The sequence below is a fragment of the Rhamphochromis longiceps genome, linkage group LG9, assembly GCF_057381845.1.
Source record: "Rhamphochromis longiceps isolate RC_006_pf linkage group LG9, R_longiceps_female_GT1.1, whole genome shotgun sequence".
Classification (NCBI taxonomy): Eukaryota; Metazoa; Chordata; class Actinopteri; order Cichliformes; family Cichlidae; genus Rhamphochromis; species Rhamphochromis longiceps.
Window position 1 is genome coordinate 11,108,598 of NC_140565.1, and position 27,954 is coordinate 11,136,551.

At 41.2% G+C, this 27,954-nt stretch overlaps 3 protein-coding genes across 4 annotated transcripts in view; 1 reads left to right on the forward strand and 2 right to left on the reverse strand.

Annotated features, from left to right (window-relative positions):
* LOC146661737 (uncharacterized) overlaps positions 1-27,954 on the reverse strand; it is a 275,594-nt gene that overhangs the window by 17,120 nt on the left and 230,520 nt on the right. The gene's annotated exons all lie outside the window — the stretch shown is intronic.
* On the forward strand, positions 5,156-16,367 carry LOC146661740 (TIMELESS-interacting protein-like). Of its 2 annotated transcripts, XM_085418274.1 has the most exons (9): positions 5,156-5,220; positions 6,614-6,717; positions 9,616-9,763; positions 10,222-10,312; positions 11,506-11,581; positions 11,890-12,012; positions 12,099-12,162; positions 12,945-13,157; positions 15,912-16,367. In XM_085418274.1, the coding sequence occupies exons 1-9, from the start codon at positions 5,172-5,174 to the stop codon at positions 16,154-16,156; spliced, it is 1,113 nt and encodes a 370-aa protein (XP_085274400.1). In that variant the 5' UTR covers positions 5,156-5,171; the 3' UTR covers positions 16,157-16,367. The 2 variants fall into 2 exon arrangements, with proteins under 2 accessions (XP_085274400.1, XP_085274401.1); XM_085418275.1 differs by lacking the exons at positions 5,156-5,220; positions 6,614-6,717 and adding an exon at positions 8,010-8,453.
* Positions 16,639-27,723, reverse strand: LOC146661741 (DIS3-like exonuclease 1). Its single transcript, XM_085418264.1, has 9 exons — positions 27,455-27,723; positions 25,345-25,437; positions 24,974-25,262; positions 22,306-22,541; positions 20,970-21,124; positions 20,616-20,794; positions 20,380-20,525; positions 19,545-19,716; positions 16,639-17,976 (listed from the first exon to the last, which is right to left on the reverse strand). Exons 1-9 carry the CDS (start codon positions 27,691-27,693, stop codon positions 17,659-17,661), a joined length of 1,827 nt encoding a protein of 608 aa, XP_085274390.1. The 5' UTR covers positions 27,694-27,723; the 3' UTR covers positions 16,639-17,658.

A 27,954-nucleotide genomic window follows, 5' to 3' on the forward strand; every position in this document is an offset into this window, starting at 1 on the left:
TGTAACACCTGCATATGTCTTTAAAACAAGGCTTTGATTTTGCCACCCCATTTGATTTCCATGCCAGCCTGGAAAAATTTCTCTAGATCCGCCCCTGGACCTGTCCTGGACCAGCAACACCAAATCAGTGACTAAAAGAGCTCAGCAGCGACTGCATTTTAAGAGACGACTGAAGAAGGTGCACATCCCCAAACCCATCTTTAATACTTTCTACAGAGGTACCATGCAGAGCATCCTAACCCGCTGCATCACAGTCTGGTATGAAAACTGTCATGCGTCCAATCGCAGAGCCCTCCAGAGGATTGTGTGGACCGCACAGCGTGTTATTGGCAGCTCTCTACCCAGTCTACAGGATATTTACACCTCACTGGGAAAGCCACTAGCATCATGGCTGACCCGCATCACCCTTCCCATCAACTGTTTACCACACTTCCCTCCAGAAGACGACTGCGTCATCAGGAGCAGGTCGGCAAGATTGTGCAATAGCATTTTCCCCCAAAGCAGTTTGGCTCCTGAACACCATGGTTCCCTCCTCTGCACTGAAAACTTCTCCACACACTTCTTGGACTACATAATACTCTCCTCTAATTATTATTACTATTATGATGTGAACATTTTGTGCACTTAAATCTTACTGTGCTAATGACCCCTGCATCAGCACCTTGTTTGGAATAGCAGTGGAGAAGACATAGATTCAATGCTGCAGACGTCTGAGCAAAGAAAGCTTCTAGAAGAGTAAAGACTAGCTAGAAGAATGAAGATTCACAGAGTAAATGTGAAAATTCATCACAGGGCTCTATGCACTTGATTAACTGACCATGAGCAAGTTTGCTAGTCTGGAGCATTCAGATCCACCACAAAGACTGTTCAGTGCTCACAGAAACTGCACAATACCCAAGAGCTGCATCTGAGCCTCTACAGGCCTTAAACAGCATGTTAATGTTCAAGACAGTTTAATTAGAAAAAGACAAAACAAGTATGGTTGGTCTGGAAGGGCCGCCAGGAGAAAGCTTCTTGTCTCTAAAGAGAACACAACAACTCAGTTGAGGTTTGCAAATTTGCCCTTGAAAGCTTCTGGAGCAACATATTTTTAAAAGATGAGACTAAAGTGGAGGTTTGGTCATAATGCACAGCAGTAACTTCAGCAAAAATCAAACACAGCACAAACACCTCAAATCCACTGTCAAGTACGCTGGTTCAATTGTGGTGATTTGAGCTTGTTCTGCAGACACAAGCAATAAGCACCTTGCAGTCCACGAACTCCTCTGTATGCCAAAGTTTTCTAGAGTCAAATGTGAGGCCGTCTGTCCAACAGCTAAAGCTTCTCCTAAATTAGGCCATGCAACAGGATAATGAGCCCAAGCACAGCAGCAAATCTACTGCATGGAAGTCCAGACCTCAACCTGACAGAAATGCTGTGTATAAAGAAATGCTTGCAAATGTTGATGAATTGAAGTTATTGCTGCTAACTGCTGCTTCTGTAACCGACTCAATCATAGAATGATTATGATATTGAAAAAGACAAATGCCTGAATCCTAAATTGTGGATATCCTTTTGTTGTGATCTAAAATGTAACACTAAATGTGATTAAAACACTAAAAATCTGGACTCTTGGGCTCAACAACTGCAAGGATCACCAGCCCGAGGAAAACACAAAATACACATGACCCCGTGACAAAGACAATTCATTCTTGAATGAAGACATTGATCTGACTTTTTAAAATTTTGCCAATTGTGTTTATTATTAAATTATTGAGGAAATAGAAAGGGGGGAGGGGTTTTAAAGAAGAAGGTAAAGGAAAGGGATAGAAAGGAGGAAAGAGATAGAGGAGAGAAAACCCCAACAATCCCCTCTGAGCAAGCACTAGGTGCGACAGTGGATAGGAAAAACTCCCTTTAAAGGAAGAAACCTATGACAGAACCAGGCTCTAGAGGGGGCAGTCAACTGTCGGGACTGGTTGGGGGGTGAGGGTGAAAAGAGAGAGGGGGGGGGAGGGGGAGGAGATGGGACAGGTGATAGGAGTTAAAGGGAGACAGGGGAGGGAGAGGTGTCAGGAGAGAAAGGGAGAGAAAGAGAGAGGAGAGGTGAAAATTAAGATGGAACAGACGAGGTGACATTAGCAGTAGAAAAAGTAGAAAAAGTAGAAAAAGCAGGAGTGTCCCTCCTCCAGAAGAAGCAGAAGCGTTTTTTCTTCTTTTCCATGAGCTTTTCCACGAGCACTTTTTTCTCTAGGATGAGGGTTCTCAACTGATCGATTGTTTCTGCATTCTCCTGCTCAAGTCTCTTGCATGTTTTCTCCACTTCTTCTAATTTGGCTTGTTTGTCTTCGAGCCTTTCTTTCATTTCTTTAGATGTTGCCTCCTGCATTAGCTTTGCCTCGTGCAGCTCTGTATAACTCTGTTGTAATTTGTTGTGCGTGTCTTCCAACTGCTGACTTCTGCTCTCGATTTCTTGAAGTGAACACTGCAGGTCTTCGTTTGTTTTCTCTAGTTGTTGCTTTAGCACCTGCATCTCAGTGTTTTTGCACTTCACGTTGTCTGAAAGTTCCTCGACTTCTGTGTTTTTTCTCAGCATGTCATTGAGCTTACTCTGCATCTCTGAGCATTGGTTTTGCAGTTTTTCCTTTTCCTCTTCCAGTTCAGTTGTTTTGTAGTTCAGTTTGTTATAAAGTTCTTGCAGGTTTTGGTTTTTCCTCTCAAAGTCCTGGAGAATTTCTTTGTCTTCTTTCTGCTTTATTTCCTGTTGTTCTTGGTCTTGAAGCAGCTCTTGATATTTGTGCAGTGTTTCATCAAGCTTTACCTGCAGCGCTCCGTATTGTTCCTGCACACCTTGGAGTTGGCACTGCGTGTCTCTCTGGTCCAGTTTTTCTTTCTCTTCAAGGATTTCTTTATTCTTTTGCAGAGCTTCATCAAGCATTACTTGCGAGCCTTCGTTGTGTTTCTCGATGTTCTGAAGTTTGCAATCCAGATGTTTCTGTTTCATGTCTTGCTGTTCTTTCTCTTGAAGGAAATCTTTATTTCTTTGCAGTGCTTTATCAAGTTTCATTTTCAGCGCTGTGTATTTTTCCTGCACGTCTTCAAGCTTGCAGTCCGTTTGTTTCTGTTTAATTTCTTGTTGCTTTTGTTCTTGAAGCAACTCTTTATTTTTGTTCAGTGTTTTATCAAGCTTTACCTGAAGCGCTTTGTATTTTTCCTCCATGCCTTGGAGTTTGCACTGCTTCATGTCCTGTTGTTATTTTTCTTGGAGGAGTTCTTTAATTTTTTTGCAGAGCTTCATTAAGCTTGATTTGCAAGCCTTTGTTGTGTTTCTCCAGGTCCTGGAGCTTGAAATCCATTTCCTTCTGTTTTATCTCCTGTAGCCTTTTTTCTTGAAGAAACTCTTCATTTGTGTGCGGTCTTTCATCAAGCTTTACTTGCAGCTCCTGATTCTTTTTGTCCTTCAGCACTAGTTTTTCTAGTGCTTTATCAAGCTTTGCTTGGAGCTCAAAGTTTCTTCCCTGTCTAGGAGTTCCATTTCTTTCAACTTTTGAATATCTTCCTTTTCTAGAAGCTGGTTGAATGATTTGTCTACTTGATCAGGAAGTTGAATTTTGTCTTCCTGATCACAAAGAGGAGAGTTGGGCTTTACTGTTTTTTTCTGTTTTCTCTGAGACATGTTTGAATCTGTAAACTGTCACTCTGTTTATATCTGAATTAACTAATTTCAAGAAACTGTTGCAATTACCTGGACTGCCTCAGCCCAGGTGATGTAACATTAGCAGACAGAGGGTTTGATGTTGCAGAATCTTTGGAGCTGTGCCATGCTGAACTGAAGAGCCCAGCTTTCACCAAAAGGAAGAACTAACTGGGCCCTAGATTGCCCAATCAAATCTCTTAATGCCACCTGCCCTCTCCTACATTAACTGTGGGCTCACCTTGTAGAACAGAGTTGAGTGTGGAAGAAATGGCAAAAATATGGAGCTGAAAAGCTGAGAGAGAAAAAGAAATGATAAATAAATCAATGTGTCAAATTAACTGACATGTTAGCTGGTGGAGTGCCCACTGCATTATATATATATCATCTCTTTTTTATAATAAATAATCAAAAACTTTATTTAAACTAAGATTTTAAAAAATATGTGCCGTGATTGATGTGCTCTCAGACATGTGCTTCAATCCACACACAAATACAAAACAATCTGACCACACGTACAACTGTTTCACAAACTCTATAAAGCATTCACACTCCAATGGATGCATCAGAAAGCAGCTTGGGATTACAATCTTGTCCAAGGATATTTCGCCTGCAGACTGGAGCAGCCAGGGATCAAACCAGAAAACTTTCTGATCAAAAGCTGACTTGTACTAAATGCTGAACGGCAGCCAACCCATTTTAGCCATTTAATGAATGTGCCATTTAATCTTGGCTGCAGCCAAGATTAAATGGCACATTCATTAATTACAGAGTTACGGATTGTTACATGGAACTCAAAAGAAATAATGAACCCATCTCGTGTCCTGTGTCTTCTATAGCTGTCTGTACTTTTACTTCCAAAGTTGATCAGCAAACAGTTTGCAGGCCTCTAATTATCAGGCTGTACTCAAGCGCTTGAATTCAACCTAAAAGCTGTGCTGTCATACAGAACCAAGTACCCTCCGCGGAAACTATAGCTAATGTCACAACTGGATCTGATGAGACAACATCAGTTTGTTTGTTTTGCTTTCATAACAAATAGTTTGAGCCATATACAAATACAGAAGTGACAAAAGGAAACATATTTACAATCCAAAGTCAGACTAACAGTTTTCAGTAGCACAGTCTTTTATTTACAGTCTGCTTCTCCTGGTGGTAAACCTCTATCACATGTTTGGATTAAAAATTAGGCCTATATAGCTGCTGGTTCCAGTTTAAGCAATATGTTAAAAATACTAAATTCTTCATTGATTTGAGCTGTGGGGTTTGCTATACACTGGCAGAAAATTGTAGAGTAAATGGTGAAAACGAACAAACCAAATAACAAGATCCTTGAATTCCATCTTTTTTATTAACAGAAACTCCAACAAATTTGTGCCCAATCGATGATGTTTGGGACATGAAAAGTCCAGTCCAGCAGGTGGCGGTAATGCGCCTTAAAGCTTTAACCGCCAAAAAATACAAGAGCAGAAGAAGAAGAAGCCGAGTTCCCGCTTTATGGCGTTTTTCTCTCCGATTATTGTCAAGACTGATTTAACACTTAAAGGTAAGTATCGAGCTAATATTAATCCGAGTCTACTTAATCTTGAGTTTAGCTCCTGAATGAGGCTTTCTGTTGCTCTCCTCGGTGTCTCTTCTCAAGTTTTTGTGAACAAGTTGGAAAAAAAAATCTGACTAAATTGACTCAAGCTGCTTTAAACTAATTCACAGAAAGATATCAGCAAAAGGTTGTGAAACACAGAGAAGAAAAGAATTTATTAGAAGAAAGCTTTTAAATGAGCTCATTGTAATCAGAGTTTGTGTTGTTTTATTAGTCTGTTATTAAGGCTACTTAGCATCTCTGTGGCACCTGCACAGCTTATGAATGCAGCTTGCTAACTAAGCTAGCTAGCGCCACCCTTCTTCCATATAAGGTCACTTCCGGCTCCAAAAGACCCAACATGTTGGCGGTAAAAGTGCTATAATGAAATACATTTATGAGAAATGTAAAAATAAATGTGTTCCAGGCTAAAACACAGCTGCCTTTATCAGCGCAAAGTTGTGATGAGGCTTACTCAGATGATGGCTCAGATTTCTACACCCACTCGGATATACAGATGAAATCAAGACAAGTACATCAATACAAAAATTCACAGGATTGTTCAAAAAATAATAAATTGCATGAATATAGGAAATCTTCCTCTCAGTGACTGAGTTGTCTCATTGTGTCCTCATTTTTTATAAATCAAGGCCTGAGTAACCCAACCTTAAGTCTTCATTAAGGTTTTTGTCACATAGATAGAAAATAAACTCAGAGATTAAGCGGCTGTTATAAACAGAGTGATTAGTTGTTCTGGTTTACGTGCTGAAAATGGTTTTATTTGTGTATGTTCAATGTGTTAGACTTGTACATAGTTAAATATATGATCAAATAATGTTGAATCCTGGATATGGATTTGTAAGCAATGAAATTTGAAATAAGGGGGTAGGAACAAGAAAACTTCACCCTACTCCTTTTCGAGCACACACATTCTGTAGACATAGATATTTACATGAAAACTTGATGATTTTTAAGTTTTGTTATTTTTATTTTTTTCTGTTGTTATTTCAATTATATTTGCATGTTTGAAATAAATTTTATCTATCTATCTATCTATCTATCTATCTATCTATCTATCTATCTATCTATCTATCTATCTATCTATCATTTCTCACGGCACACGTATATTGTCGGGTTTTTTCTTGGCCAGGGCATATTTTAAAGAGGAATTGCTCTCCTGGTACTGGTGTGCCATACTGCTGAATTTGGTATCGGTGCGCAAACCTTTTGTGTTTGTTTCAAACAAGTTGTCCACCCAAGGAAGCTAAAATGTGTTCTGTGTGTTCTCAGATGAACATATGAGACACTTTGACTCTTCAGTGCAGTGTGGAGCTTAACAAAGTTCTGTTTTGTGTCCCAGCTGATCAGGAGGAGGAGAAGAGTCTGACGGAGCAGCAGAGGAAATTTCAGCTACTTGGACTCAGCTCAGCCACTGCAGAGAAAACAATGAGCTCAACACAGAAGGTGACAGATACTAGTGTTAAGAAATACTCCATTAAAAGCTGAAGTACTGATACAGTATGTATATTTTATGCTAAACTAAGTGAACCTTGTGCAATATTAATGTAATGTAGAAATAATGTATACAATGTATACAATGCCTACATCTTAGACGGTGACGTTGCCTCTAAACATCAAAATGAGCAGGAAGATGTTAAAGTGGGATTCAGCAGGATTCAACCCTAACATCAGCTGTAGTGGCTCAGTGTGGGGAAAAGGGTCACAGCTCACAATCATTTCTATTGAGAGCTCCAGTAGATTTTTTTTAATGTACAGGCTGTGATCAGCTGACCTGCTGCTCTCTGTGAATTCATCCAGATGTCTGCAGATGTTTCATGAGTTGTCCTGGCTGATTTCCTTTCTCTACACTGACAGTACACTGTCTTTATATTATACACTAAACTGTTGGTATGTGGGTGGAGCTCAGTGAATGAATGTCAGCATCATGAGCTTAAGTTTAAGTTAATCTCTGCTACACTTGATGTAATCTAACTCTGACATGAGCACCACAGTCACTGTGCACCAGTCACACACTGTTCTTTACTTAAATCCATCACATTACAGTAAACTTGCCTGCTTATCCTGCACTAACCTGCAGAGGATTTTACTTGTATCCTCCTGTGGATACAAACCAGCAAGAACTCATCAGATCTCTGTCACTTACCATTAATGAAGTTTGGCTTTTATTAATAAACAGAGAGCACGGATCCATGCACAGGAGGATACAAGCAGCTGCTTCTGTTTGCAGTCACCGTGCACCAGTGTTGTGTTTAATTGTGTCAGTGTTCATTTTTAAACACGTTTTTTAAATCAAATGTTTATGTATACATCAAGATTAATGTTCCAAACAAATGACACTGTACAGCAAATACATACATAGACATGTGCAGCAAAAGGAATCCGAGAAGATGTTTAACTTCTAAATGTTTAAATTGTTTGTTTTATATCCAAAGTCTGTCAGTTTGTCATTCCCTGTTATTGCTGCTGACTAATCACTCAAAGTGACACAACATGACCGTGGGTCTGATTTTTCTGGTAAACTTGTTTAGCAGCCCACTGGAGACGGATACCCTGTTCTTTGAACTTTAATACTGGACAGAAAATCGTCTCCTTCCAGAAACAAAGGGTAGCATTAGAACTTGTGTGAACAGCAAAACAATGTAGAAGATTTCCTTTTGTGTCTGTGTTGTGTCTAGGGCTGCCACGATTTGTCGACTAGTCACGATTACGTCGACTATCAAAATCGTCGACGACTGATTTAATAGTCGACGCGTCGTTTGAAGCTTTGTAAGATCCCAAAAGACGCAGGAATAAGTAGCAGGATTTAAGAGTGTAATAACGGACTGAAACAGAAGATGGCAGCACTGCATGTACAAGGATGCCAGCTGCCGTTAAACCCCGAAGAAGAAGAAGAAGAAGAAGAAGAAGAAGAAGCAGCTGTGTCCCAGAATTCATAGCGCGGCCCAGCTCAGTTTCCAACAATGGCGGCAGCTAGTTAGTTTTAATATTACTCTTATTATTCTTTCTGGGTCACAAAATAAACGTTTAACATATTTTCAGCCGAGAATGTAGCTGTGTAAACCTCAAATATCGGCTCAGTTTATCAGGACACCACATATTTTCAAAAGCGCTCCGACGTTTTCAGAGACGTCTGTTACCCACTAGCTCGATAGCTAGCCGGGGGCTAGGTCACTAGCACGGTGAGAACACCGGACTCCAGGCAAATTGTTTTCAAACCCACCGCCGTCTTTCGCTACTCAGGTTAAATATATGAGTCACTTAGATAAATTAAAAATGTTGTTGTTTGGCTTTTTTTTTTTAGTATTTTATTTGTTCCTGAGTAAATCGGTTTGTCTGAGATTAAAGTTATAGTTTTTACACAGCTGAATGAACGTCAAGCAGACAGCTGATTATCAGAAGTGTGAGATGCTGGAGAATATACTCCGTTGTCCTGTTATATTTTAGATAGCAAGGAGTTTATTAAACTTCACCGAAACAATCTGCAAATTTCATTAAAATTGAATAAACTATCATCTTGTCTTTATTTTTAGTTAGCACCTTAAAAGCTTAAAGCTATAAGCTAATGATAGTTATATAAGAGCATATGCTGCATGGTGCAATAAGCTGTAGTTTTACGTCCAGTGGATGATGATCTGATTAGTCGACTAATCGCATAAATAATCGGTGACTAGTCGACTATCAAAATAATCGTTTGTGGCAGCCCTAGTTGTGTCACATCATTTTGGCTCAAGAGTTTACTTTATTGCTATGTTTGTTTTTTGCTATTTTATTACTACATTTGTATTGTGCAGCACTTCGGTCTGCCAGGTGTGTTTTTAAAGTGCTATATAAATGATGATGACGATGATGCTTACGGAACAGCTGAAAGACTTTAAAACAAACCTGTTACTTTAATGATATTTCTGTGGTACTACAGAGTCCAAAAGAAGTATCGCAGTAATAATTCATCCAAATTGTAACTTTTAAATGTCATTATCAGCCCAAAGGTTCACAACCAGTTCATCCCTGATAGAATGTAAATATATACAAATCTATAAATTGTATTATGTATATAACTGTGAAACAAACATAATGGACCATTAATGTATCATAATAGTACATTTCTGAATTTGGGGTATAATTCCAGGTGGGATGAGTGTCTGTACAGCTCCTCCTGTTGATGTAAAAAAAGAAAAAAGTAAATGCCAGTTTTTTTTAGGTTTTCATGTTGATGTTGTAACACAGTAAAGAATTACTCTTACAGAAATAAATGTCATTTTTTCAACTTGCAGTTAAATTCATGTAACTTAATGCTGATGCTGTTGACGACTGGGGCTCACACGTCTTTTACTTTGTCTCCAGGACCGACTCACCATGGTTGACCCACAGGAAAATAGCCCGCAGGACATTCCTGACTATGACGGCATAGAGGATGAAGCTTTCCCCCCACTCCCACCACCACACTCCCCAGGCCGGGGAGGCCAGGAGGAAGGAGACCCTTTTGCAGATGGTAGATGCTGCTGTGCTCTTACAGGATTACTATGAGGTCTTTAAGATGTGATGATTCAGAACTTTGTATTTTAAATTCATGGTTTAATGAAGAATCATAGAAAAATAAGATTCAGGAAAAAAGGCTAATGTGGGAGAAATACAACCTCTCATAGTCCTTCCACAAAGCTTTTTGGAACAGCTTGATAATAATGAATTTGTTAGTTCAGCCTAGAATTAACAAATGCATGAACTGGTTTTTCAGCATCTCTCTGAGACTGGATGTTTCTAACAATAACAACACACATGTTTTTGTTTGCGTGAGCAAATGAAACCTATCAGATACTGTTCAAACCAGCACATTTCTTCTGTAACCTCCAGTCTATAATTTGTCTGGATTTAAAGATAAGCTTGAAGTTTGCCACGCTGCCAACAGAATGAGTTAGAAACACATCCTGTTGTCATGTGTTTTCAATGCAGGAGATGAAGGTGAGGTATCACAGCTGGCTGATGTCCCTACTGCTAAAAGGAGAGGCGTGAAGAGACCCCAACCCAAGCTGGACTCCCACAGGTAGCAAAGACATTTATATCACGACAGAGGGTTGAAATGCATTAAAATGCGCATTTAAATAGGAATTTGATGTCATCTTGTGTGAGCTGGGACACAAGGAGGCCAAAATCATTGATTGACGTGTGCAGACTGTCAGTGTTGCAGCCAGGTTGAACACGAGTCTGTGACTGCACTGGTTTTTATCACCGTTTCACTAATAATCGTGCACAGAGGCTCAGAGACACACTGACACACAGAGTTGTTGCAAATGTTTGAAAACGTAAGTTTGTGGAAAGAACTTTGCACAAAAAAAGTGATGTGATATTATCTGAGTGGCGACACCTGTCGTTTCGCAGAGTACTGCAGCGTCTTCTTACGCTTTAGCGGCGGGTACAAATGACTGCATCTGTGTGATGATGGTGCAGCTTCACTCTGCCAGTCATTTAAAGAAGAAAGACTCTAATACCATTGTTGTTTTCATCATTTGGATGGGCAAAATTCCCAGACTGAAAATTGTCAGAGCGTTGGAGACATCCCTGGATGTGTGTGAGAAAGATGTTTCCAGTCTCTGTACACCTATAGTGTGAACCTGGTTAGTATTGCCAACCATAAGTCAGGCTCGTTCCCAGTAGTCTCCCAGTGGGTGTTCCAGTGGCACTCCTCTGTTACTGTTCTGTTCACAATGTTCCTGGACAGAACTAAGTTATACTAAATCAAAGGATGTTAAATAAGCTTTTAAGTAAGAACGTCGATTATACTTAGGATAAAACTTGCAAGCTGTATTAAAGAAAAACATAGATTTTCATTTGATAAAATATTCAAATTAATTGCAACTTTGCTATAAATATATATATATATATAGCAATTTTTTATTTTTTATTTTTAGATGGAGAAATTTGACTATTTCTCATTATACTGCCTTATGTACAAACAGGTAGGAAAAGAAAGGTTGTGGGCACCCTGAAAACCAAACACCCCCCCCCCCCCCCCCCAACAAGCTACTGCCTTCTGAACATGGTACATCTGAAGGCACTGACATTTCCATTCAGAGGGTCTGTCTGTGTTGGCCCTGTGACAGGCTGGCGACCTGGCTGCTGGGATGGGCTTCAGCCATCCACGATCCTGAATTGGATAAGCCAAATACGCCTGGATGTGCTGCTAACCCTGCTTGTAATCCATTAATGGTTTAACTTAGTCTTAATATTTTTTCCCAGGCTGATATCAGATCGAGGGCTTCCAGCTCTGGGCACTCTCTTTGACAATATCCAGTTCAAAGGCAAAGGACACGAGGTAGGATATGATAACATCTGTCCCACCAATTACCAGATGTGAATGAACATTGGTTTTTGAGCTAAATCTGTTTGGCCTGTCAGCTTTTAATTAGATGTCCTAAATTTGGTTTGAGACTAAAAGGTCAAAAGTTGCCCTTTCTGTCGTGGTCAAAAATGAGTGAGGGGAACCAGAGGTTGGTTTACCAAATTAAGATGTCTTTTGTTCCAATGACTGGAAGTCATTTTTTAGTGGGAAGAAGAAGCGTCCTATCACACACAGCCCTCTTTCATATCACTACTCGCTGTTTTTGATGTTTGCCCCATTAGGCTGCAGACCTGCGGCTGCTGATGCAGAAGATGGAGAACTGGGCCCACAGGTTGTACCCCAAATTGCAATTTGAAGATTTTATTGACAAAGTGGAAAGGCTCGGCAGCAAAAAGGAAGTGCAGGTGAGAGGAAGCAGTAGAATATTTCCTGCAAGCGTGTGGGATTCCTAATGTTCAGAATTTGTAATTTTTTACTCATTCTTCTATAGACATGTCTTAAACGAATACGACTGGACATGCCCCTGACACATGAAGATTTTACAAGTACAGATGGTAAGAAGAAAAATCATTACTGATGGGGATACGGTGGACTAGGGCTGTGCGATATGACCAAAGTCTCATCTCCCGATATAAGAATTCTATCGTCCGATAACGATATAAATCACAGAAATGTAACATTTTCTGTCAATTCTGTGAATCTCGACTTGCGTGAAGTGTTTCCAGCTGCGCGTCATGTAGCTGGAGTCGAGTGTTTTAACCGATGCATGAAACGACACATTTTTAGACAGAAGTTGTAACGGCGCCGTTTTCTTTGTGAGTATTTATTACACGGCGTGCTGCGGGGGAAAGCCTGTTCTAACGTTTGAGTCTAAGGTTTATTTTTTAGCACCTGGCGGCTCTGTTTTACTTCTCATCCGTAAACACTCTGCTCTTTCACGTGATTCCGTTTATTTTGAAAAGCCTCAACAGGATCTTGAGCTTTATTCTGAAAGGTTTATGTGGAACATAAACAAGCGGACACGCGATGGTTTTACCGTCGTTGTTGCTAACGACAACGCATAAAAACAGGCGCTTGTCCGTCCGTAGTGTGGTTATATATAAGAGAAAGAGAGAACTTTACTACAGTGACATCAGAACCATGAAGAAATATTGCCGTAAACAGTTTATTTTGCGACACCACGAAACAAACGATAGCATAAAATGAAATAGACGTTTTTGTATATATCGTTGTATCGAACAGCCCTACGGTGGATTCACACCTGCAGGTGCACATAGGAAATACTTGCCATATTCCACAGGACTTAATTATCAGCACTGCTTGAAATTGTGTTCAGGTGCTGGTGACGAAGAGGTACAACGTGAACTGGAAACATTTGGGGATCCTGATCTGTTCAGCAGAGAGAGTTTTATTAATGCTCCCCAAGGGCAGATTGCCGAAGCCCTCGCTCCCCCACCTACTCCCTCTCTGACCGAAGAGCAGCAGAAACGTATTGAGCTGAACAGACAGCGGGCCCTGGAAAAGAGGCGCGCACGCCAGCAGCAAATTGGTAAGAATGGCAAAAATGTATCATACAGCTGGGACACAATATAACAGAAATAATTAATGATTCTGCTACAAAACATCCAGCGAAGGTTCATAAGGATCATCTAGCTTCATTGGTGTATTAACTTTATATGAAAATACAAAAAGCAAAACATTGAATGTACAGTATATTGCCAAAAGTGTTTGCTCATCTGCCCCCACACTCATATGAACTCGAGTGACATCCCATTCACGACGTCCGCCTGTGCAGCTATATCAGCTTCAACTCTTCTGGGAGTGTTTATGGGAGTTTATGACCATTTGTAAGGTCAGACACTGATGTTGAAGGCCTGGCTCCAAATCTCTGCTCTCATTCATCCCAGTGGTGTTCTGGTCAGGACTCCCATGCCAGAGTTCATGTCTTTGTGGACCTTGCTTTGTGCACTGGTGCCCAGTCATGCTGGAACAGGAAGAAGCCATCCCCAAACTGTTCCCTTAAAGTCGGGAGCCAAAATGTCTTTGCATGCTGAAGCATTAAGAGTTCCTTTCACTGGAACGAAGAGACTGAGCCCAACTTCTGAAAAACAACCCCGCACCGAAATCCCCCTGCCACCAAACCTGGAGCTCTGTTGTCCTGGCAACTGCTAAATTGACTTGTCTATCGGCTTTCCAGATTGAGAACTGTGATCCGTCGCTCCATAGACTGCATCTCTCCTGTTCTAGAGTCCAGTGGCGGCGTGCTTTACACCGCTGTGTCCCATTGCTTTGCGTTGCACTCTGTGATGTAAGGCTTGGACTACAGCTGCTCGGCCATGGAAATGGATTCCACGAAGCTCTCTGTGCACTGTTCTTTAGCTAATCTGGAGACCACGTGAAGTTTGGAGCGATGGACTCCACAGAAAATTAGCAACCTCTGTGCGCCTCAGTATCCACTGACCCCCACTCTGGGATTTTACGTGATCCACCACTTGATGGCTGAGTTGCTGTCGTTCCCAAACACTTCCACTTAGTAGCAGCAGTCTGCATGCCTAGGTGCTTGATTCTATACAGCTGTGGAAGTTACTGGATCACCTGAATTCAATGATTTGGATGATGGGTGGTGAGTGAATACTCCTTACAATATAGTGAAGTGGATCTAGTGTATATATCCACCAGAAACCCTGAAGGTCGAGTGACGAGTTCCCGTATTGCACAGTTCGTCCAAACCACCAGAGATTCCTCACATTAGTGTGGAGTTTGGTAATAAGAGGCAAAGCATGTAGAAAACATTGATTTCTTTACTGCCTGTCTGATGTCAGCTTCAATTAGGCGTAGTATTTTTGTTTTTGCCTTACACTTGTGATCCAAACTGTTTTTACTTCCTCTTTAGTTAAAGCGGAGCCAGCTGTCTGCGATCTATTGTCTACAAATCTTTAACAGTGACATTAAATCGTTCTTCAGGGTCCTCATTTACCGCAGAAATGATGTAATGTGATTTAAATGAGACCCATAGAAAAGAAAATGACCTGTTGATCGGTCTCTATTATGAGCCTTCACCCATAAAAATGTGTTTACAGTTTATAACTTACTGTACATGGTGTTATTAGCACAAACACTTTAAAGCTGATCATTTAGGACTGTAACAATAATCCAGAGAGCAATGTAGTCAAACATCTCACAGTTAGTTTTATTGGGAATGAACTTTGACCTGTTAGGCCCCCAGGGCTTTTCTGAGCTTCCTGCTCGAAAATGAAGAGGCCAAAATAAATGGAGTATTTCTCTGCAATTACAAACTCTGTGTAAACAGTCTTGGTATCAAAATAAAGCTAACGCTTGTGAGCTGTCATCAGAGGGGTAAATATTACTGCAGATGTTACTATGTCAAAGTTACTGGGACTCAAACATAGAAAAAAATGATTATTTCCCTCACCTAATTTTTAAAAGTATTTTATAGCTTATATGCTATAAAATATACTTTGGGTCACATTTAACTCCAGAAAATCATAAATCAAAATATGGATGTTACCTGTCCACAGATTCATGGTGATGTAACTGCTCTTTTAACTGTTTGGTGTTTGTAGAAATGGTTTACAGCTGAGATTCAGAGGCTTCTGTGGACACTCATGTCTGCACTTATATTTCTGACCTCGTGTTATAACCGATTAAATGTGATCTCCTCTCTTTTCCCCCATTTTTGGTGGTGTGGGTGCTTAACTAGTTAAAGTACCAAACATCTGTCTCCTGTTGTTGTGTCACGTAGGAAAGAAGCATCAATATCTGATGAGCAGACTTGTTCATTTGTGCAGATTTCTTCTTTTGTGTGGTTGTTTTTTCCAAGTGGAGATGAGCATCTCTAACAAGTTGATTTGTTCACATTTGCACATCTGCATTTTTGAGAGAAATGAGTTTTTTGAGTTTGTGCACTATATGCATATAAGACAACCATTTCCTTTTTCAGTATTTTTGTGTGGTGCATTTTTCTCTGTTTTAACAAAAGAGGAACAAAGAACATTTAAGTCAACCTAAGACGATTTGTTTTAATTTTTACATGGTCTTACTGAGGTGATGCAAAGTGGAACATGCAAACTGTTTTTTTGGTAATGTGCTGGAAAAGCTTGATAATGGACCTTGAAAGTGCTTAAAGTGCTTAAATTTGACCCTGAACAATGAGTTTGAACCCTGCAGTTTACAGTTTCATTTTTCATTATCTCAGCTTTGCCTGTCTTTTATAAATCGTAGTAGACTGAGTGTGTCTGTGTTGACTGAAACCATCACTGTTTCTAATTCTCAACCCTTTCAGGCCCTTCAGCCTCTCAGACTGCTGACATGTTAGGAGACAAACCTCCAGCTGCATCCTCACCAAATGTCATCAAAGGTTCTACTGATGGAGATGAAACTGTAGAAGATCCTGACCTCGAGCCTTCCAACAACACCTCCACGCAACAAACCAGCCCGCTTCCCCCCAAAGACTCTGAGCCCGCTGAGGCTGAGACCGGCCTCAGCCCTGAGCAACAGCTCAGCAACGACTGTGTAGAGGGGGATTAAAGTTCACGTGCAGCAGTTTCTGCTGAAAAGCTTTGGCAGTGAGCAGATTTAAAGGTTTCCCAATGTTCGTGCCTGCTCATTCGAGTAATGTTGTGCATTTCTGGTGGTTTATATCTTGAGCACATGTTCCTACTGTGACGTCAGCTTTGGGTTAGCAAAGACATTTATAATCAATGGAAATAAATGTTTTTCTTATTTTTAAAAGTCCAAATCCTAAACGTATTTACCATGTGTTGGTATCTGTTACAGAAAAATATTTGAACTGATCCACAGTTCCTGCTCTGATGCATCTTCTTTCTCCAGTTTCACTATTGGCAGAATTTTGGTTGCAAACATGTTTCTATAAAAGGCCTCTGTGTGTGTGTAGTATGTGAGCTGTCAACTGACCATCACCCTCTTCCAAGCATTAAGTGCTCGTTCAATTATGAACAGTTCTTTCTTAAGCTACTGCAGGGACATGAAACGCAACACGATGAAGTGGCTCCATCTGCGCTAATGAAAACACCATTTTTAATTACAGGCCACTGCACACATATTGAAATAGTTATGTACAGTTCATATTTCTGTTGGTAGTTCTAGAAAACAATCTTAAAATCCACAAACCAAAAAACGCTTCTGATTATTTACCAGTTCAAACAATAAAAATGTCCTTGGTGTTGGTGTCTTCTATACAGGCTCTTGATATACAAACTATAAGATAAATACATCCTAGTTTTATACATCACTTCCAACACAACCAACCTCAGGTGTGTTCATTACTCTACGGGTTTATTTTAAAGTCTGCTAATGAGTGACATGAAGTTTTATCAGTCCGGTGACCTGTCCAGGGCGTATCCTGCCTCTCACCCTATGACAGCTGGGACAGATTCCAGGACGTGCAGAAGAAAATGGACGAGTGGACGTTTTATCATCTCCAGAACAATACTCGTGCTGGGTTTTGTATGAAGTGGTCACAGGTAGTACAATATGTGTGAACTCACCAAAAATGGTTCTATAACACAAGACATTTAATTTACACAAGACATTGATCCCACCAGTGAGATATTGAGATCACTGGTGCTGAGAGAAAAGCCTTTTGTTACCAGACTTCTTTAACCTGCTGCAGTTGACTAGTTTCCTGCAGGATTGAACCACATTTGCAGTGAGTACTAGGTCTTGTCAAAGTAACTGCTGACACTTCACTGGCATTAACACGTTCCCTATCCTCCTTACAACTAAGTTTAACTTGATGTGATTTTAAAAACTAACTTTTACAAAACGTATCCACTGATTCGGTTTGACTCTGGTTTCTAAAAAGATGGCGGGATATGTTTTTACTTAATATTGTGTTTGCTTTCCTGTGACTTCACACACTCGTGTGGTTTGTCCACACACAATCTGGAGCTACAAGAATGACCTGGATGACTCAGCACGAGTGATCTTCAATGATCACCGTTCTGTTAGCGCACAGCGTGCAGTTCTCACAAGTGTCTGCTTGGAGGTAAAGCTGGGCTACAGCGTTTCTATGCTGTTGTTGCCGGGAGGCGTGAAGCCCTTTCCAGATCCATCAGAGCCAACTCTCTGATTTCTTCCAGAATAGAGTACAGACTGGGAGTTTTGCTCTGACAAAACTCTCTTTCCTCTTTGGAGAGTTTGGGGCGCCGGGCTGTCTTCTCCTGAGCCAGCGCCTCTTCATTCTGACGCACCACCTCTTTGACCAGCTGACTGCGGCCCTGAGGGCTGGGCTGCTGGGACTTGGCACTGTGGTGAGGCTTGTTGCTGATGACCTCGAGGTTTAGACGGTCAGCGTGGCAAGTTGAAGAGTGGACAGAAATACGAACCTGAAGAGAGCAGAGAACGTAAGTCACAGTATTCCTCAGTTCGATCACTACACAGTAATGGCACCTACTGAAAATAGTCTAATGGAATGCTATGCAAAGACAGGCCCACTTAAGGTTTGTGACGTAATATATAACAGCAGTCCTCTCAGCACTGTGCGCAGCGTCACAGCTAAGTAGACAGTGGTGTAGAGTGGAGAAGTTTCCGACTGTGCCACAATTTTGTTCATAAATAGGATAAATTGGATACGTATGTTACACACACGTATCCAATGTAACAAACGTTCATCCATCCGTACACGAACTTTCTTTACTGTGCTTTCTAACATTCACACGACGTGGAGACTGGAGCAGAGGGGGAGAAAAACATTCATTAACACTGTGACCTCGGTCAAGTGTCACAGTGAGGTTGTTGTTTTGTTGATTTGTTTGTTGAATATCATCATCATCTCTTTGTTTGATATGATCATAGCTTGACAGCAGTCAATGCTGTGGTGGACAACTTGTGTTTGGGCTAATGTTTCTTTCTATCTTGTTTTGGCCACATGTGTCATCCATCATCATCCATCAGTAAGCTATGTTGTTAGCATTGCCTTTGCCCTTTGACATTTATGACCCCAGGATAAGTCCATGAAAGAAAGAAAAGATGTTGATAACAGTGGAAGCAGCAGTACTCTGTCACTTTTTCATGTCTTAAAGCCAAAGATGTGAGAATAACACACCGTTACTTCAGTTTCTTTTTGTTAGCTAACCTTAGGGTAATGTTTCCTGCTCTTTTTGCTTAAATCACATGCACTTATTCCTCACAATCATCGTGTGTAACATGCCTGAACTTAATATAACTTGACGCCAGTGATGGGCAGCAACGCATAATTAGATTACTTTTTTCAAGTAACGAGTAAAGTAAGGGATTACTGTTGCAAAAAAGGTAATTAGATTACTGTTACTGTCCCGTAAACACGCTGCTCTACTGTGTTACTAAACCGTGAGTTTGTTTGCAAGAGTGTCTCATGACAATGACATAAGTGCATGCGACGTTTGTGGTAACAAACGTGTGCAGAGCAACAATGGATCATTTATCGAGTGCGAGAGAGAGAGTGCGACCGTGCAGCGTTTAAAGGCGTTTATGTGAAAACAATTACCGCCCACTGTCATTTTTTATCTCCCTTTACAAAAAGGTTTGTGTAGAAACGCCACAAACTGGAAGCATTACATTTCTTGTCTTGGAGGAGAGCCTCCCCCCCCCCACACTTATGTTTTTGTTTTCATATAATATTTAAAAACAATAAACTGAATAACTTTAAATGATTTATTTTCAGGAATCATTTTCGTCTCATTCATCTTACTGACGTTTTGTTACCTTGAGATTAGCTAACAAAGCAGCAACCACACAACACTTTATCACAACAAGATCATAAAACGTCTCTTAATGTTGGACCACAAAAGATCCAGTAGTCGTATGAACCTGTGATTCATATACACTCATGCATATATATTTGGAATCGTCGCCTTTAGGCGCTGCATTGCTGGAAACCTTCTAAAATGATTGATTAGCGTTTTCTGTGACTTACGGTGATGTGGTCAAACAGTTTGAAGGTGGAGGTGCCACAGCTGGAGGTGGTGGTAATGCGGTCCGGGTATTTTCGCACAGTGCCACCCTGCCAATCACAGCTGCCGTCCTGTCCCGCTACCACCACCAGGCCCTCTTTGTTCTTCAGATACACAGGCCCCCTCACACCATACCTGTGAACAACATGGCTGTGGTCAGAGGCAGCCTTACTTACTCAGTGATATTACTCAACCTGCTTTGCGCCCTGTGATTTTAATCATTACATGGATTCTACAGCCTTCTCAAAATGACCACAGGTTACATTTTAATAAACTGTTAATATTGCATATCCCTGTAACACCACAAGCATGGAGAACACTGATGTTATTAAATTACACTTTCCTTGCAATAAACAAGCAGCAACCTCCAGAGGTTAGCTAAGCTAACGTAGAAGTGCCACAAACACAAGGCTGGCTCCAAAGCACCGTCCCTCCCCACAGACTCAACTTCAGCAATGCAATTAACTTATTTAAAGCCTGGTAGAGAAAAGATTCGGGGTTTTAGCCGATTTTCCCTGCTCACAATAAATGTTTAAGGAATTAGTTTAGTAAATTTATACAATTTAAAACTCATTTTGAGGTTTTTTAAGAGAAAATAAAACTAGCGTGTATACTGTTAAATATACATTGATTAGCGTGCAATTACATCTTCCAACAAATTCATTCATTGTCATAAACTTTGAATTCGTCTATTAAAAATACACGAGTGGTTGGCCGTCTGTGAGCTGCTGTACAGCTCCATTAAACAAAGGAAAAGAAGAAGACTGCAGAACAAAACACAGGACTGAAGGTTCTTACTCTGGGATAAACACCAAGACACCGTTGTCTCGAATGGAGTAGACAACAGCGTCAGCCACACAGCACGGGTCTGTCTGAGGGTCTCGTTCTCTGAAAAACAGACACTGAAACAGTGCTGTGGATCGCATTTGGGCTGCCTGTGCTGCCTGCAAATGAAACACAGACGTCAGCACAGCTTCTGTTAATAGAGTAAGAGGTGAATCATTGAAAAACACAAACAATAAAACACCCCTGACCCTGTTCTTGCTGTTGACATGGTGAGCCATTTCCTCCACTTCTTTGTTACTGGCTGGTGCTTTACCAGATACAACGCCCCTCTGCATGTGCAGGGCTGCGGTAAGAAGGCGGTGCACGACAATGTCTGCGTACCGACGGATGGGTGAGGTAAAGTGTGTGTAGCGATCCAGAGCCAGACCTACGACAACGAAGCAAATATCAGCACGTTAGCCTTCTTTCTAGTTCTCAGTCGAATAATTCTTCACAAACAACAGACGTTGGACAAGTGTGTGCAGACGTGTGATGGATGGACTGACCCACAGTCACACTGAAACTCTAGTGCAGCCAATAAAAGCTGTGCAGCGGTATCGTACCATAATGGTAGTATTGGTCTTGAGGATGAGCACCAGTGGAGAAGTACAGAGCCTGTGACATAGCAGTGGTGGCCATCATTCTGAACAACCTGTTCACCAAGGGGTCCTGTGGGTCCACAGCTCGGTCCAGTGAGGCAGCTAAAGCCTTGTTGGACCTGAAGGAACAGAGCCAGAAACCAGGGATGAGTGAGGCCTCTCATCTCAGCAGTCAGTGACACAAAGCTACTTGCATCACCATGTCTCTTGTCCTGGGACCGGTTCTGCTGTTGGTTTAACCCCCCCCCCACAATCCTCCAACCGCACATTCATATTTTGTTTTCAAACTCCATTGCAGTTCATTCCACGCCTCAGATCCTCAGACCTTTTGTAAACAGTTAAACAAATAAAAGTTAACTGTAATAGATTACAGGTTGTAATTAAATAAATCACTGCCTCTTTTAAAAAACAGAAAAACAAACCATCTTTAATTATTTGAGTTGTTTGTTTTGTTCCCGTGTGAGAATATTCAACACTGCTCTCTGTGCAAAACGGGTTTAAAAGCATAAACAGCTGTGGGATCCTGTTTGTCCGGGATTTGAACCGGGGAACAAACTGCGGCAGGATCAGCGTTGTGCCGAGGTCGGCATCGCCGACAGCATGTGTTCCCCCTGCGTGGCGAGCGTTCGCTGGGCACGGAGTGTGGATCCAGGTTACGCCGCCTCCATTACAAACAGTCAGACGTGGAAGTAGTGATGTTTTAGTTTTGTAAAAAAGTGAAACCTGAGTGTCGTTACATTACCATTCAGTTTAAGGGTTACAACAGAAAATGAAATATTTATTGTCCTCTCGTGGTATCAGACGGGATTATTTTAACAAACGAAGGACATTTTGCCTGATAATTATATTTATCCTGTAACTTTACTGTGTAAAGAGCTAAAACCTCCAAAGTTTCAGGAGTAGTTAGTCGTTATAAGAAGTGTTTGTGAACTGAAAATCAAGAATGTGGGATCCTGTTTGTCCGTGATTTGGACAGCCCAGCGTGTGCTCCCGACGCAGGGGAAACTAATTCTGTCGGGGAGACCGACCTTGCCACGACAGCTGTTGTGAAGCTGAAGCCAAAGGCAAGATATGCTTCATCATATGTTCTAGTCTTTGGTTTGGAAGCATATTTGGCTTCAACCTCAACCTGAGCTGAAGGAACATGTCTTCTTCTTGTCTGACTGCTCATGTGACACCTGAGTGTGTCCCCGTGTTATCAAACATTTCAGGTTCACACACTTGTGTGTCTGAACATGATGTGCGTTGGACTACAATATGCATTTCCTCAGTTTCTATACTGAACAGTCAAAAACATTACCTGGTGTCAATGGTGAAACCTTTGGCCTTTGCAGTGTCCACCAGCTGGTTGAATAGCTCCTGTTGTGGTGGTGGGTGACACCTTAGAAGGGCCTGGTTGGGGAAAGCTTCCTGGATCTTGCGGGCCACCCAGTGGTTGGCGTAAATCATGCACTCTGCCACGGTCTCATGGACCTCCAGGGGCTGACGAGGGACCAGGGCCGTAATGTTCCTCTCCTCATCCAGCTGGGCACCCACCTGAAAAGGGAAAATGCTTCTAACGTGACTTCAATGAAAAAGAATATGAAAATGCATCAGTGGGCCACATTTTACTACAGTTTACTTTAACTCAGTTGAACATGCACCATTCCACCGGAACAAATGCTGCACGGAGAACCAAATGTGAATGAATCTCAACCTGAAAACAGTCTACTGTCTTTCCTACGTTCAGCTCTCTATCATACCAGTAAGAACACATATCCCTAACAGGCACACAGCTCTGCTCATGGGCACAGAAACTCCACCGATCTGCTGTTCATGCTTTTTGTTTATAGTGGACAGCCAATCAGAGTTTAAGTTAGCTCAAAGGAAATGTGCCTTAAAGAGAGAACAAAACTTTTCTCAGACTAAGGATGAACTGAGGGGACCCAAAGCACTTCAGCAGGAACCAAAAGAAGCCAGAAAGTTTGGATTTGAACACAGTTTTGGCCGTTTTATATAATAGATCAAGATGAAACATCTGTTGTCCTTATCCTTCAGGACAACAGATGTTTCACCAGCGGTCAATAATCCAGCTTTGTCAAGATAAGAACTTGATTTTTGGGTGGCAGCTCAATCATTAAACACACTTTTAGAAATATATTGGTTTTTCCACTATCCCAGAAGCAACCCGAGAGAATCATTTTTACTTCATATCAATATTCTGTGTGCGTACAGCCATAACAGGAATGCAATAACTGAATAATAAATAAATCCAAGACATCCTATTAGAGAGCATCTTATAGAACAACAGGAATTGTCCATATGAGGTTTTAACAGATGGCCGACCAGCCGCTGTAGATAAATGGCTGTGATCTAATGTGAAAACTGTCAGTGGTTTCACAGTGGAGTGCTTGGTTTCTTTATTCCAATATTCTCACTGAAATGACTTTCTGATAAAATGTTTTCTGCTGAGGAACGTGTTCTGCTTAGACGCCTGATTTTAAAAATAACGTCTCTATTAGACCGTACTATAATTTATTATCGATGAAAAGAAATATATGGTATCCATCTGTAATTCTGTAAATAACACAGCAAAAAACCAAACTAAACATAAAGACCTGGAAGACTCCTGCGTCTAAATTCATTCAGTTATTGTACTGAGTCCTGAACATGTTAGAAATATGGTATCTAAGCAGATTCTTACTCTGGATGGCATTACCTTGGCCTCCAGTAACGCTGTGAGGAACCTTGGAGTCATGTTTGACCAGGACATGTCCTTCAATGCACATATTAAACAAATATGTAAGACTGCGTTCTTCCATTTGTGCAACATCTCTAAAGTTAGAAATATCCTGTCTCAGAGTGACGCTGAAAAACTAGTTCATGCATTTATTACTTCCAGGCTGGACGACTGTAATTCATTATTATCAGGATGTCCAAAAAACTCGCTGAAAAGCCTTCAGCTGATCCAAAATGCTGCAGCAAGAGTCCTGACAGGGACTAGAAAGAGAGAGCAGATTCCCTTCATTGGCTTCCTGTTAAATCCAGAATTCAAAATCCTGCTCCTCACATACAAGGTCTTAAATAATCAGGCCCCATCTTATCTTAATGACCTTGTAGTACCATATCACCCTATTAGAGCACTTCGCTCTCGCTCTGCAGGCCTACTTGTTGTTCCTAGAGTATTTAAAAGTAGAATGGGAGGCAGAGCCTTCAGTTTTCAGGCCCCTCTTCTGTGGAACCAGCTTCCAGTTTGGATTCAGGAGACAGACACTATCTCTACTTTTAAGATTAGGCTTCAAACTTTCCTTTTTGCTAAAGCATATAGTTAGGGCTGGACCAGGTGACCCTGAATCCTCCCTTAGTTATGCTGCAATAGACCGTGGCAGCTGGGGGATTCTCATGATGACGCCGAACATCATCATCACCTCTTTGTCATCATTATCACTGACTACATGTTTATAGACCAATCTCCATTTAATCATTAGTTATCATTAATCCCTGGCCCTTTTCCACAGGTGTCTTTTGACCTGATTTCCTCCCCTCGGCTGTATGAAGTGTTTCGGGGTGACTGATACTGAATTTTCTAACCATGATGTCATCTGACAAAATGACCAAACACAGAGGTTAAGTCAAACTTTCACTTAGACAGAAGCTTAGAAGGGAGAATCTTCTGCAGCTGAAATGTGCGAGAAAGATAGTGGTTCCAGTTTTTAATGTGCAGAATGGATTTCTCTCCACTGAAGCTATGTGCACGGTTTACTTTGTTTGATTCACTTCAGATTCATTGAATCATTTTGTGTCGTATGTTAGACGTCAGTAGTGACGATGTGTTAGGGTTAGACACTCAGCTATAACATGCTTACGCTTTCAATTAAGAACATGAACCTTAAATGTTTGCAGTCTTTATTTATATAGTCTTACTGTTAAGTACACACATTACCAAAACACACAAAATACTCTATGAAGATACAAGAAACCAATCATACCTCCACTCCTTCCAGCTCCAGCGCTCCTCCTCTGTCCCTCTTTGCCCGAAGATGTCTGGCTACATGTGTGAGCATCTCAAGTGCCTCAGTGAGTTGAGCTAGCTTAGAACCCTTTTCCTGAGGACCCAGGTTGGCCAGTTCCGCTACCTCAACCTGTTCTCCGTTGAGGAGCGCCTGAGCCAGCTCGTAGTGGAGCTGATAGGAGGAGCGGATGAGTGTACGACCATACCAGACCTCTTGGACTTCAAGGGATTCTGCGTCAAGCTCCCAAAGCACGCTCATTGCATACCTGAATTTGAAAGTGTCAGTTACACAACTAGCATGCATTTTAAGCATATGAAAATGAAACGTGTGATGGGAAGTCTACTAACCTGTCAGCACCTCCCAGCAGTGAGCAAAGGTCTGCGCTGAGAATAGCAGGCAGCATGTCGTACCTGCGGTCTGCCAGGTAGTAGGTTGTAGCCCTTAAGAAGTGACATAATAAATATAAAAAGGCAATGAGATCAAAGCAGCAGCTTTATCATCTTCTTTCTAATCAAAAGTGAGACATAATTTGAAAATAAGTACTAAATATTCAGAGTTTGTTCCACCTTTGTCATTTTCATCCTTCTGTTTATTAATAAGTCAGGAAGGATGAAATAAATAAGCAAAATGTTTTTCTTATGATTTAATAAATATTCCCCATTTTCTGAAATAGAATTTAAGGCTTCAAACCACAATCATGAGATTTTAATTTACTTCTTTAAAGTGTGGAGGCGAGCTGGACAGGTGGGTGATCTGCACGCTGCTTTGTGGACAGCTATGAAATGTAAAATGGAATTTTAGAGTAAGTCAGAGAGAAAGCAGAGGACCAAAACTACATTAAAAATCACAACATAAAAAATATATAGTAAGATTTCAGTATTATTTTATAAGTGCACGTTGTTAACAGTCTACACGGAGTTTCTCTCCTCACTCGGCTCTCAATCATCTTCTGTACATGCTGCTGCTGCTGCTGCTGCTGCCTTTAAAAAACGACATGCACTTCATGGACCTTCTTACTAATTTATCTGCAGACTACACTTTATCAGATACATTTTATTAGCACTGGGTTAGACACTTCTGCCTTCTGAACACTCCTTTCTTCACTTCCAAGACTCAACAAGGTGCTGAAAGAATTCCGTAGAGATTTTGGATTATAGCGAGATTACACCGAGATGACAGCAGAATGCATTTGCTGCAGATTTGTCGGCCGTTCAGCTGTGACACAAATTTTTTTGGGCTGCTTCCCTGTCACATGGTGTCATCGCTGCATGTTCCCAGGAAGGAAAATTTGTGGAGATCAAGTGCAAGCATTACTTTTGCAGCCCCGACCTTCACTTCATTTACTGCAGATATTTTAAACTCAGTTTTATTCATTTGTACAATACAGCACAAAATAAATAAATAAATCAGAACATGTGCATATATCTGGACATAAACACAGATGAATATCTTCTTGTTCTATTACTGTGGTTCAACTGTCTTGTATCATCATCCTCTTTATTAATAAGATGCACTGAAAGCCAATTATAGACAAACCATTAACATCAGGTACTCAAGGTCACATGCCATCATGTGACCTCCGGTGTTTTCCTGACACCCGTAACTGTACAAAGGGGATCTGAAAACAAATGATGTGTGACACACTGTTCTTTACTTCTACCACTCAGTAGAATAAAACTAATTTAGTTGGAAGCGGACTCATTTTTCCTTTTTTTGCTGCATGACCTTCTGGTTGAATGTTGTGTACAAGTATGGCTGCCATGTCCCGTAGTAATATATGTTTATGAAGGCCACAGTGAAAATCACTCAGGCTTTCCCACAGCGGAAACATTCCCCTGTCCTGTTAATGGCATCGTACTCAAAATGAGCACAAGTTCTTCGTAACAACATGGACCACTGTGTTCTGTGTGTAGCAGTTCTCTACTGTGAGAACCCCAACCACCTTTTAGCACGACCAGCATTCGTCCATTCGCACACATATTCATACAGCGCGTTAGTCTATACCTTTAAGCATTTTCTCTCACATGCACACTCACACTAACGGATGCATCCAGGGAAATTTGGGGGTTAAGTATTTTGTGCAAGGTGACTTTAACATGAAGCCCGAAGGCACCAGGGATTGAACCAACAACGTGCTGACCATTGGTTCAATTCCTGGTGCCAGTGATACTTTCAAAGCCATCATGGACCCTGTGAAGTCCTTCTACATGTGATTAAATGATAGACATTTAAGGCTTAATGCTTCACATCAGACACGAGCCTTATTTAAGGTGGCTCTGTGTTATTTATAATTGCGCTACAAGGCATGCTGCTGATGCAACATTAATTCAGGCAACAACTTTCTTGCCTCTTTGTACTTCTGAAAGTTCCTCTGAACACTTATGCAAGATGCTGTAATTTTCTTTTATCCTTTTATATCCCACCTACTCTACCCAACCACTCCAACCAGTTCCTCACCTTGAACGTGCCTCCAAGTCTGTGAGCGAACCCTCTTTGACAAAGTGAGTGACATCAGCAATGTGAACTCCCAGCTCCAGCCTTCTGTTGGGGAGCTTGTGTACAGACAGCGTGTCGTCTACATCTTCACAGCCGCGTGGATCGATGCTGAACACCAGGCGACTGTCCCTAAGATCCCGCCGCTCTGCCACCTCAGAGGGGTCTACCGTCCACGGCTTCTCCAGAGAGTTGACCGGCATCTCTCTCAGCTGATGGCAGACGGACAGGCACAGCTAAACAGCCGCATAGTCTTTTGAACTTTTCACATTTTGTTATGATTCTATACAAAACATTAATAATAATAATAATAATAATACATTTTATTAAGCGCCTTTCAAAACACTCAAGGACACTTTACACAAAGACAAAGCAAAACAGTGTTTCACTTTCAGTTGCTCCCTTGTCACAAGGGGTCACCACACCTGATAGCTCAGCATCTTTTGATACGGCAGAGTTTTATA

What these genes read in the sequence shown, in the direction of transcription:
- LOC146661740 (XM_085418274.1), top strand. Translation starts at nt 5,172, where the DNA reads ATGGCGTTTTTCTCTCCGATTATTGTCAAGACTGATTTAACACTTAAA. An exon ending in CAATGAGCTCAACACAGAAG is followed by an intron (nt 6,718 to 9,615) that starts GTGACAGATACT and finishes CTTTGTCTCCAG; the next exon opens with GACCGACTCACCATGGTTGA. An exon ending in AGGAGACCCTTTTGCAGATG is followed by an intron (nt 9,764 to 10,221) that starts GTAGATGCTGCT and finishes TTTTCAATGCAG; the next exon opens with GAGATGAAGGTGAGGTATCA.
- LOC146661741 (XM_085418264.1), bottom strand. Translation starts at nt 27,693, where the DNA reads ATGCCGGTCAACTCTCTGGAGAAGCCGTGGACGGTAGACCCCTCTGAG. An exon ending in CTGCTGGGAGGTGCTGACAG is followed by an intron (nt 25,263 to 25,344) that starts GTTAGTAGACTT and finishes TTTCAAATTCAG; the next exon opens with GTATGCAATGAGCGTGCTTT. An exon ending in GGTTTCACCATTGACACCAG is followed by an intron (nt 21,125 to 22,305) that starts GTAATGTTTTTG and finishes CTGTTCCTTCAG; the next exon opens with GTCCAACAAGGCTTTAGCTG.